This window comes from Muscardinus avellanarius (assembly GCF_963383645.1).
Source record: "Muscardinus avellanarius genome assembly, chromosome: 3".
NCBI lineage: Eukaryota > Metazoa > Chordata > Mammalia > Rodentia > Gliridae > Muscardinus > Muscardinus avellanarius.
The window spans coordinates 97861971-97874321 of NC_137788.1; the positions used below are offsets into that span (position 1 = coordinate 97861971).

Consider the following 12351-nt stretch of genomic DNA (forward strand, 5'->3'; position numbering starts at 1 on the left):
ATCATGAGTAATTACTTAAAAAAAATTTTTGACAACTCCTCAAGAAGAAATACTCTTACCTCATCTGAGTCATCATGATAACCACTCTTATTAGCATGTGAGGCCGTGTCCAAAGCATCTACACCATCGGCTTCCGCGTGCTGCTGAAGCACAGAGTATCTGTGCACCAGGAACCTGTGGACGGAAGCCCTGTTAGCCGCACGTGGTGAGCAGGTTCCTTTCTCACAGCACTGTGGATTCTCCCAGTTTGTACACTCACAGGAAGTGCACAGCTGACATACAGGGAATACAAGAAATGAGATGAGGGCCTGATTTTCATTTCTCAGGAACACCACTGCCTAGTCAGACTCAATCACATGTGCTGTGCTCACTTTCTGGTTTGAATTCTTTTTTTTTTTTTTTTGGTGGTACTGGGAATTGAACCAGGGCACATTGTATTTCCAAGTTATACCTCCAGCCTATTTTTATTTTCATTTTGAAATGGGTCTTCTTAGGTTGATGAGAGTCTCACTACTTGCTGGGGGTGTCCTCAAACCTGTGATCCTCCTGCCTCAGCCTCCCAAGTGCTGGAGTTACAGGCCTGCACCATCACGCCCGGCAGGATTCAGTTCTTTGGACCCACTTCCATTTCCTTACCTTCCACCACAGACGTACTTCTTCACAACGAGCACTCCTGCTACCACTGTCACCAGCATCAATCCCACGATGGCCAAGATAATTGGAACAGAATTTGACTTGGAGTTCTTGATAAATTAAAACACAAACAGAAAAGCTTTTAGGCAGGCATATTCAGGGCTGCTGTGAGTGAGCTACAGTCGGAGGCACCTGATGGTAGTGCTTTTCCAACCCCCAGGATGAATGTCAGTGTCCCCAGGAGAGCAGCAGGCCAGACACAGGGGATCTGAACCTCGAGGCCTGGAAGCCGCAGACGCAGGAGCGCCACTGTCCAAGGCACAGTGGAAGCCTGGCAGCCGTCTACATAGAATATGGTTCATTGTGACTGTCCCACATCCCGTTTACAAGTCTTGGGACAGGAAAGGGAGACAAGGACAACAGTGGGCTGATGAAGCTAGAACAGGGCCATTGCTGGGGAAGAAGCTGCGTCAGTGCTGTGCCAAGTAGCCCATTATAAGGCACCAAGACTCAGGGTTTTATTTAACTGTTGGTATGTGTTTACAAATAAACCTTATCACATCGGTGTTTGCGTGTAACCTACCTGCTTCTGGGTGGGAGATAGGAAGTGTGTGCTTTCAATGTATCCAAGAGGAGGCGGAGCTGGATTCTGGGACAAGCTGTGTCCCTGTGGGCGGGAGTCCTGTGCAATCACACACACAACACTCTGAGGACAGCCACCAGGGGCCCAGGATGAGGAACTCCCCCTTGCAAATACACACACCCACGCACTCTTCTTAACCCCACCCTATTGGTCTCACCCCTTAGATGAGTGGAAAGGAGGCGACTGGAATGTCCCACTCAACCCCTCCTGTTACAGGTGATGACACAGGGCCCACAGTTTATCTCCCCAAGTCACATGCTGCTCCCAGGTTCTTTAGCAAGAGGTTTCCGCTTCACCATATCTCCAAATCCCAACCAGAGCGTTCAGCACCACACTCTGTAATCACCCTCCTGGCCTGCATCTGAATCAAAACCAGCCCGGTATGGCCACAGTGTGTTTTTCCACTGAGTATGTTTGGCTGGACTCAGCATGAAGGTCCACCCTACAGTCTTCCCTTGGGCACAACTCCAGGCTGTGGCCCTTTATAGTCACCACTCTTTTTTTTTTCTTAATTACTTTTAAAATTTTGGATTAACATACAGTAATTGTACACATTAGTGGGGTGTATGTAATACTTCAAGACAAGCATATGTCACAAACTGATAATCAATGTTCTTGAATCTGTTTCCTAAGTGACTCAGAAATTTCCATAGCTGTGTTTCTAAGACTTCTAAGACTTACAACTTCATAGAATGCCTGTGTGTGTGTGTGTGTGTGTGTGTGTGTGTGTGTGTGTGTGTATTACTGGGATTGAACTCAGGCACAGTCTACCCTAGCCCTTTTTTTTTTTTTTAATAAAAATAGTCTAGCCAAGTTGTAGAGGGTTTCACTAAGTGCTGAGGCTGGCCTCAAACCTGTGATGCTCCTGTCTGAGCCTCCCCAGCACTGGGATTTTTCCCTCCAACAAAAAGAGCCTTTAGTAGGATGAGTTTATTGGGTCACATGGCCTGTCCTTCATCTTAGTATTCTGCTGTGCACAGGGAAAGTTTGGCAGTAATCTTGATACTATGGCCTTGATTTTTCCTGACAAAAGATAAAATCATATTTATACTAAAAACTGTATGTATTTTAACATACCTGCTTTTGGGGACTCAGAAAGTTGCTTGTGCATTTCTTTTTCAAGTCTTTTACTTCTCGAGTTGGATTCACCCCACCTTGGCATCTGTCTCCTGGAATTTTCCGGTACCTGGAAGGCAGAGCAGATTTGTTCACGGGGTTTTGTGCTTGCTGGGGGTGGGGGGGTTGCTGTTCTCCAGTAAAGGTGTGTGACTGGCGGTAGAGGCTGGGGTGATGGTGCTCCTGGTGGAGTGCTGAACTGGCTGCTGCAGGAGTTGCAGGACCTCACAGATGGCAAGCCACGAAGCATATGGAGCCTCGAGAAAAACAATTTGCTCAAAGTCTACCCAAACCTGACTTCAGTGGTGGCTACTCCAGAGGTGGGCCTGAACCAAAAATGACAGAATGGAAGCAGCTTTAATGCTAGTAAAGAAGCATTAATGCATTAGTGCCAGTACAGAAGAGATGCCCATCACAAATCGTGCTCTCAACTCATTCAGATGCAGGAGGGTCTCCTTATACAGAAGCCTCAATAATGACAAGAGAACAACAATGATATTAATAATAACACTATGCTGGGGATTGAGCCCAGAGGCATTCACTTCCAGCCTTTTATATTTTGAAATAGGGGCCATGTTGCTGAGGCTGGCCTCAAACCTGCGATACTCTTGTCTCAGCTCCCCAAGTACTGGGATTACAGGCCTGTGCCAATATGCCTGTACCAAAATAAAAAAAATTTTTTTTGATTAAAGTTCTGCTATGCCAGGCATGGTAGCGCACACTTGTAATTCTAGTACTTGGGAGGCTGAGACAGGAGGATTGTGCAGGTTCAAATTTCTGTACTTGGGAAGCTAAAACAGGGGACTGTAGGTCCAAGGATAGCCTGAGTAATTTAATGAGGGCTTTTGCAACCTAGTAAGACCTTGTTTCAAAATAAAAATAAAATAGGGTTGGAGCTCAGAGATAGAAGTCCCTGGCTTCAATTCCCATTACTCTCCTTTCCCTGCCACACACACACACACAAAGATCTGCTAAAAGGTCAAACCAAAAAATTAAATGAGTGTATGATGAATGTTCAGTTCATATTAGATATGTGAGTACAAACTTTTTCATATCAAAATGCCTCAGTTGCAAAGAGAGGGGGAGAGAGAAAAAGAAGGAAAGAAGAAAGGTAATGAGGGAAAGAGTTTTGTTAGTGGAATACAAGGATGGATTCCTGGACTCTTTCCTATTTCCTGGTAACAAGATTTGAAAAAAGAAAAGTTGCTCATCCTTACGAAGCTGAAGGAAAAACTTAACAAGGCCTCTAGCTTCACTAACTTTTTTTTTTTTTTCTGGTACTGGGGACTGAGCCCAGGGGCATTCGACCTCCGAGCTACACCCCCAACCCTATTTTTTATTCTTTATTTTGAAACCGGGTCTCACTGAGTTGCAGAAGGCCTAAGTAGCTGAGGCTGTCCGCGAACCGCAGTCCTCCAGTCTCAGCCTCCCGAATGCTGGGATTACAAGCGTGCGCCATCATGCCCGGCTCCAGCCCTATTTTTTATTCTGTCTTTTGAAACAGGGTCTCATTGAGTTGCGGATGGCCTCACTAAGTAGCTGAGGCTGTTCTCAAACCTCAATCCTCCTGTCTCAGCCTCCCAAATGCTGGGATTACAAACCTGTGCCACCACGCCCAGCTTCACTTCCCTTGCTTTTTTTTTTTTTTTTCCCTGGGGATGGAATCTAGGGGCATTCGACCTCCGAGCTACACCCCCAGCCCTATTTTTATTCTTTCTTTTGAAACAGGGTCTCACTGAGTTGCAAAGGACCTCACTAAGTAGCTGAGGTTGTTTGTGAACCATGATCTTCCTGTCAGCTTTCTGAGTGCTGAGATTACAAGTGTGCACCACCACACCCAGCTTTTCACTTGCCTTCACGCATCACTAATTATGGAGGTCATGAAGCTGAGCAGCATGTAGCAACGCCTCTGATGTGTGGGTCACTGTGATAGCGTTGCTGAGGTCACTTTTCGGGACGTGAAGGTTGCTTTTGCTGAAACCACAACTTTTCACTGGAGTCTGTGTGGGTGTGTGATAGGTGACATTTTGTAGGATTTTTTTTGTTATGATTTGATGGATGACCTTTTGACATCAGAGGGCCCAAAACTCTGCCCTCAGATCAAGATAACACCACCATTTTCTGCACATGCATCCTACGGAAGACCTATGAAGACTGATCATGCATGCACAAACCACTAATTACCTTACCTACAATCACTTTCCCCATGCCTTAAATACCTGCTTCTTTATTTCATAAATGCCCCAAAACCCTATCCTCAAGGAGGCAGATTTGAGACTTGTTTTTCCATTTCCACACAGTTGGCCACCGAGTGAGTAAACTCTCTTCTGCAAAATTCCTTCTTTCAGGGATTGGCATACTGTGTGGTGTGCAAAACAGGTCTGCTTTGCACTGTCCTTCAGGCCTGGGATGGGGACGTCCATGGAGATATTCTGTGAAGTTTCAGGGCTTGAGCAGAATAAGCATCTCTATCCCTTGCTGCCAGGGACACATCTTATGAGACTGTGTCAAAGAACTGAGACCCAGAGCAAGCTCATTGATAGTGGTACAAAGATGCTCTATGGACACTTAAATTGAAATGAATTTGAATGAGAAACTCAGCTCCTTGGCTGCAGCAGTGTCAACAGCCCATGTGGACACAGCAGATGACAGAAGGTTCTATCCTCACAGAAAGATCAACCAGGCAGCACTGTCACCAACGCCTGAGCACCCGGGATCTGTGTGGGGCGAGCTGATGGTTCAGGGAGAAAGGCTCTCACCCGTTGGTTGTCAGGTGTTCCTCTCTTCCATACAGGCAGAACTCCAGGTCGTGCCCCTTCAGCTCTGGCTGCTCCACACACTTGGAGTCATTTTCTGGTCGAAAGTAGCCAAAATCACTGCAAGAGTCAACAGACAAGGTAAATTAACTTTCAAAGGTGCTTTCAAAAGACAGTAAATAGTAATGAAGGTAATGAGGAAGAGGATGGTTAATATTACAGTCTAGGGTATTCCAGGGTAGAAAGCGCTAGCAGCTAAGCAAGGTCTGTGACATCTCTCAAGAAGGTCTATGCTATTGTTTGGGTTCCAAGTGTTCCTCAGAGCCTATGTGGTAAAGGCTTGACTCCTAGGGTGGCACTCTTGGAGGTAGCGGGACCTTTGAGAGTTGGGGCCTAGTGGGAGCTTTTAGGGCCACTGGGGAGCCAGGTCTCTTCCGCTCCCTCTCCTTTGCTTCTCAGCCACAAGGTAGGCAGTTTTGCTCTGCTGTGTGCCTCCACCTTGAAGTGCTGTATCACCACACGCCCAATAACAGCTCATCGCAGACTTTTCTCTTTATAAACTGATCATCTCAGGTATTTGTTATAGTGATGGCAGGCTAAGTAACTTGATCAGTGTAGAAAAGAGATAATGGAGAGGACTTCACTAAGGAAAAAAAAAGGTGATGGAACAGGCCCAGTCAATTCAAGCATAGCTAAGCCCGAGGCTGGGAGTCCTGCAGACAGCTCAGGTAAGGGAAGGGACTGCATATAGCTTACAGTGGGTAGGAACCCATACAACTAAGATAAAGAGACCACAGAAACAATAGCATCAGAAAAAGTTCTAAGTCCAGGGACATTTAAAAATTCTTTTCTCTACTTCCAATTATCATATCTTGCCCTTGGGCAAGATATGATATAATGTCAAACTTCTGTCTTGCCCTTTTCTATCCTTCTTAGCTTCTCTGTGCCTTCAATGCAAACACCTGTTCTTGCCCTCCATCCCATCTCCTCTGCTTTCCTTTCCCTGTGTTTTCCAATAATGTCCTGCCTCTTCCCCAAGGCCGACCCTATGTGAGCACCCTTGGTCTTGATCCCTCTCTTCCTACCCACAATGGGTCTTTGTTCATATCCAGTACGAGGACAATCGATCTTCTTTACTCAGCTAGTGGCTTTTCATTAGCCTACACATATCTCTGCCCTAGGAGTTACTTCCTTAACCCTTCTTTCCTTAATTAGCTCAGTTTTGTTTTTCTTTCCTTTCTCTCTTTCTTTCTTCTTTGGCATTAGAGTTTGAACCCAAGGGCTCTGAGCTATACTCTGAGCCTTTTTTATTTTTATTATGAAACAAAGTCTTATAATAAATTGCTGAGGGTCTTGCTAAGTTGCTGAGGATGTCCTCGAACCTGAAATTCTACTGCCGCAGCCTCCCAAGTACTGGGATTACAGGCATGTGCCACTGTGCCCGACTGTAGCCCAGTTTCTTAAAAAGAATTATTTTCTAGGTTTTTATGGATTTACTTTTTATCCCATGCACGGTGGCTTCAACCCCTTCTGCGTCCTTAAAATGAATATTGAGTCCACCGAGGCTGGCCAGTCACCAAGCCCAGCATAGCCCCTCTGGCCTCATTCACCAAAGCCACCTACCTGTTCAGTGCACACGCTGCTGTGCCCCTACACACCCTGGCCTTGGCAGAGCTCCACCCGCGTGTCTCTGTGGCCACTACTCCTTCTCCTCTCCTCCTAACTGGTAAGTTCAGGCTTCCTCAGGGTTCTCTAACTCATTCTTTACTTCCTCTGTGTCTGCTCTTCCTTAGTGATGATAACTATTTGTAGTTATTACTCAATGTCCAGGTTTTACTTCTGTCTTGGGCTCTAATCCTGCTTTTCCAAGTGTCTGCTGGATACCATCACCTAATTATGCTGACAGAGCCTCAAAGGAGTAAAACAGTCAAAACCTAGTACGCTTTTCCTATGTGCCGGCCCCTCCTTAGCACTTCCCTATGTGTGCACGATATGGCCTTCCTTTCCACCACTGAAGCGGGAGATCGCCTGAGCACCCTCCATCTGGCCCCTGCTCGCTTCCTTTTCTTGCCTACTCAGGCTTCCCTCAGTCATAGGGCACACTGTGGTCGAGCATAGCCTTCCTTGGATGGGCTGCTGGGTGTCTGGGCTCACAGCAGTTCACGGCTTTAGTGACCCACCTTCTTCCCAGATGCACACAGTTAAAGGATGATCAGCACTCAGCTCAGCCGCCACCTCAAGAGGCCTGGGACCTACCTCCTCTCAGCTCAGATAGTGTCTCTCTCCCTTCTCTACACCCACATGGCACCTACCACCTTCTGTTTTGCATCATAATGATGTTGGTCTTAAGCAGGAAAGTGTAAAGTCTTCATCACCACTCTGCACTGCCCCATGCATAGCAGGCCTCCAGTGGCCATCTGGGGCATAGACAGGGCAGCAAGAACAAAGGAAGCAATGGCCGCCACCCCTCCGACAGCAGGGGAAATTTCAGGTAAGAATTTTAGGTATTCATTCCACAGTTTCAGGGAAAGTATCCTGCTCAGTTATAAAGGACCCGTTTGTCAAGCAATCTGGCTTTACATCTCAGCTTGGCCACTTCCCAAGGGTCAGCTAGTTACAACCTGTTAAAAGGCCAATGTAAATTGCTTAGGGCAATTCTGGCTACAGAGCTGGTGCTCAACAAATGTTAGCTATCATGAGCACCATATTATTATAAAAAATAATATATTCTCAAGGAGTTTGGATTTAATGGTGGAACCAAAACTATAAATCATTAAGCTGGGCGTGGTGGCGCATGCTTGTAATCCCAGTACTTGGGAGGCTGAGACAGGAAGATTGATGGTTGTGGCCAGCCTTAGCTACTTAGTGAGGCCCTCTGCAACTTAGTGTGACCCTATTTCAAAGAATTAAAAAATAAGGCTTGGGATGTAATTCAGAGGCAGATGGCTCTGTTTTGTATTTTTTATTTTTTCAGTGGTACCGGGGTTCCTGGAAACCCTTCTATCTCCAGGCTACACTCCCAGACCTAGTTTATATTTTTATTTGGAAACAGGGTCTCTTACGCCAGCAAGGCTGGCTTTGAACCTGCATTATCCTCCTGTCTCCACCTCCCAAGCATGGGGATTACAAGCATGCAGTGTTGTATTCTTTATTTTGATACAAGGTCTCACTCAGTTGCTAAGGGCCACACTAAGTAGCTGAGGCTGTGAATTGGCATCCTCCTGTCTTAGCCTCCCAAGTAGTGAGATTGCAAGCATGCACCACCATACCTGGCTAGCTATCTGCTTTTTGATCCAAATTTTTTAGGATCCACTTTTACCTCCTGTCAGGATCCATAGCTAATAACAAGTTCCCCAAGATTATTACCTGTGATGTGAAGCTGTCTTTTTTATTTTTTTTCTTGGCCCTAAAATTACCTCATTTATATACACAGTGACTCCCTTGTCCGTTTTTTAAAAATTATTTTGGTGGTACTGGGGTTCCTGGAAGCCATTCTACCTCCGGGCTACACTCCCAGACCTATTTTTTAAAATATTTTATTCGGAAACAGAGTCTCTTAAGCCACTGAGGCTGGCTTTGAACCTGTGCGATCCTCCTATCTCCACCTCCCAAACGCGGGGATTACAAGCGTGCGCCACCACGCCTGGTATCTCCCTTGTCTTTTTATCTGGTCAACTAACCTTATGCCAGCCAACCAATTGGACCTCAAACCTGGACAGTCCTGAACTGCAGAAAGTCCTCCTCAATGGCTTCTAGACCTCGACAGGACACAGGGACCATGAAATACTGATGTCACCTCCAGTCTCTGGACCAAACCACAATTTCTTTGGCTCAGTCTTGCAAGAAGGCAAAACCTAGTGCCCTGACTGCTGCACTCAAACCATCAGGCTGCTCAGAGAAGTCCAATTTCCTCTCTATCCCCACAATACATTTCTTGGTGCATTTGTCTTGTCATTTTGTAGTTTTTGTTTTATTCTTTTTTTTTTGTCCGGTACTGGAAATGGAACCTAGGGACATTCTACCACTGAGATACACCCCAGCCCTATTTTTTATTCTTTTTATTTTGGAACAGGGTCTCACTGGGTTGCAAAGGCCTCACTAAGTATCTGAGGCTGTCCGCAAACTGCAATCCTCCTGTCTCAGCCTCCCAAAAGCTGGGATTACAAGTGTGCGCCATCATGCCCAGAATATTCTCTTCCTTTTTATATAACTTTTCTTCCTACAATTGCCAACTCAGGATTTTGGGAGTTGTTGTTGATTCTTCTCAATGATTAAATGTTGAGTATGACTAAAGTATCTATACAATTATGTAAAGTTCTGGTTCCCTCTCTCTGCCTCAATTTTCTTGATAAGAAGCAGCAGTTCTCCACTCTTGGGAAAAAGGTTTCAGTATTTTTCACATCCTTCTCAATGGGACAGGGGATGACCGAGAGGCCTTAGGAGAGCTGATACCAGAGGTAGTCCTCCAGGGAGCAGGGACAGATGGACGGCTGTTTTGTCACAACATAGTCGCGGCCATTCTGACAGACGGATGACTTGCGCAGCCGTAGGTACTGTTCCTTATAGCCCAAAATGCAGCCATCTTCATAATCCCCAGGGTCTGTAGAGTGCGCCAGCCATATGGTATAGTCCTTCTCTTCACCTAAAGGATACACAGACAGGTCAGGAAACTGCACAGCACAGAGACCACCCCTGGGAAGCAGCTGCCAGGCCCTGGGAAGGAGGAGGAGGGGGAAGATGAGAATGTCTGACTCAATTTATTGCTCCAATTGGGAATTGCAAACAAAAAGTTCCACTGGTCTAGAGTCTACCAGCAATTGCATTTCCTCATGCCAAAAGAAAGTTGTTTCCAACTCACCATCCATTTGAGGATTACGAAAGACCTTGTTTGTTTTGAATTGAGAAGCTCAATAGGGCAGCTTTATCTAGAGTCCCTTCCAAATAGAGGGGCTGCTGTCTGTCTTGTTCACCTATTGCCTCCAGTGTGCAGGAGCTGTACCAGATGTCTTTTACTTCCAGACTCTTTGTTTAGTTAGTAAGGTACTAACTAGTCAAGAGCACAGCCTTGGTTTTGCTGTGTGTTAGCTTGCTTCAAACATAAGGGAAAATGGCCTCTTTCTTGGTTTCTATCTCTAGTTGACCAGCTCTCAAATGTGGATTGTTGACATTCCTAGCTTGGTATGCTGTTATCATTTGCTCCGGACAAACAACTCAAAGGCTATAACCTAAAGACTGTGGATTAAGTTTTTATCCTTCAGGATATGAAGATCAGTACAGAGCCTGTTAGGGAACAGGTGCTTAACAAATCTCTTAATAACGTTAAACGTTAGGGATAACTGTCTGGATTGTCTGCTGTGGGGGAAACTCAAGCCAGCTTCTTTATAGCCTCTTTAATGATTTAGATGATAAATGGCCCTCAGCGTTTAAATCATATTTAAGCATTATGTAGACAAGTAAGCTCTGCTTCCTCAGGAGTAACTGAGTTAATGCTCTAAGGAAACAGGCCCATAACTCAGTCTAACAGGGCCAAAATCTAACCAAAATGTCTTGAAAGTTTTAGTCTTTGTATTATACCAGCATATAACTCCAGGTCACCTTTTCTCGTGTGTGTGTGTGTGTGTGTGTGTGTGTGTGTGTGTGTGTGGTGTTGGGTGTGTGTGTGGTGTTGGGTGTGTGTGTGTGTGTGTGTGTGTGTGTGTGTGTAGGGGAAGCAGCAATTGAACCCAGGGGCACTCAACAACTGAGCTATATTCTCAGCCCTTTCCTTTTTTTTTTTTTTTTTGGTGGTACTGGGAATGAAACCCAGGGGCTTCCTACCTCCAGGCTACACTTCCAGACCTATTTTATATTTTATTTGTAAATGGCATCACTAAGTTGCTGAGAGCCTCACTAAGTAGCTGGCCCTGGCCATGAAGCCGGATCCTCCTGTCTCAGCCTCCCAAGTGCTGATATTACAAGCGTGCACCACCATGCCTGGCTCCTTTTCATTTTTTATTTTGAGATAAGGTCTCACTAAGTTGCTGAAGCCTCCAACCTGTGATCCTCCTGCCTCGACCTCCCAAGTAAGTGAGATTTTACAGATGTGCACAACTGCAACCAGCTTTCCAGTGTTTTCTTTTGTTCTTTATATTTCTAAGCGTAACATCAGCATCTTTGGCACTGGGTCTGGGTTTGCTTGTGTTGTGTGGAATCATGTAGAATATTGTCAATCTTGTTTGAAGTAACTTTTTGGGCCTTATAATGTCAGAGATCTCTGAAGAGATCAGAGTGGGGCTTTCTACCTGCTCAATGTCTTTTCTAGAGCCTCAAAGAGATCAACATTTATGCCAAAAATCTTTGCGTGAAAACTTCCTCATATCAACATTGTGAGAAGTGACATAATCAATTCGAATCTTTGCAAACACTTTCTTCTTCCATGGTTCTACTGCACTTGCCTATGCAGGGGTGAAGACCCCTGAAATGTCATAAAATCATTTTAGACAAATGCACCTATGGACTATTCTTCTAAGTTAGGAAAATAGACTCATAAAAGATACAAGTGATCTCTCCTACTGTGCAAAACTACACTGTTCTAGATGTAGCCCTAGCCACATATGGCTGGTTTGGCTGAAACTTGCTATTAAGTGTGGAATAACAATATACTAGATTTCAAAGACTTAGAAAAAAGAAATGTAAGTGTCGTGTGTGTGTGTGTGTGTGTGTGTGTGTGTGTGTGTGTGTGTTACTGGGAGTGGAACCCAGGGGCTTTTCTACCTCCAGGCTATACTCCCAGACCTATTTTGTACTTTATTTGGAAACAGTGTCTCACTCAGTAGCTGAAGCTGGCTTTGAACCTGTGCGATCCTCCTGCCTCAGCCTCCCAAGTGCTGGGATTACAAATGTGCGCCACCACGCCTGGTGTAAAATGTCTTATAAGATATCCTATAAGTTGAAATGATAATGTTTTTGATATGTAAAGATAATTTTATCACTAAAATGCATTTCACCTTTCTTTTTAAAACTTTTATAATGTAGCTGATAGGATACTTTAGGTATTTCTTTTAGATAGTGAGAGCTAATGCCAAGAAAGAAACTGCTTTTCTGCTATGATAAAGCAGATATCCCACTGGTCTGGAACATCTTCCATCTCTCTTCATCTACATGTGTGTTTGTTTATCTCAGCTAAGAGAAATTAAACTGAAGGGATTATTTAGGAAAGAGAGC

General features: G+C 45.1%; 1 protein-coding gene across 1 annotated transcript in view; it reads right to left on the reverse strand.

The window, feature by feature from the left end:
- The window catches only part of SORT1 (sortilin 1), a gene marked incomplete at its 3' end in the record, with an annotated part of 94530 nt that overhangs the window by 8244 nt on the left and 73935 nt on the right, over positions 1-12351 (reverse strand). Inside the window, exons 15-20 of the mRNA XM_080691488.1 lie at positions 9601-9790; positions 5152-5268; positions 2354-2462; positions 1217-1315; positions 637-743; positions 37-174 (exon numbers count right to left, since the gene is read on the reverse strand). Of these exons, the coding sequence (XP_080547614.1) occupies positions 37-174; positions 637-743; positions 1217-1315; positions 2354-2462; positions 5152-5268; positions 9601-9790 (760 nt within the window). The remainder of the gene's footprint in view (positions 1-36; positions 175-636; positions 744-1216; positions 1316-2353; positions 2463-5151; positions 5269-9600; positions 9791-12351) is intronic.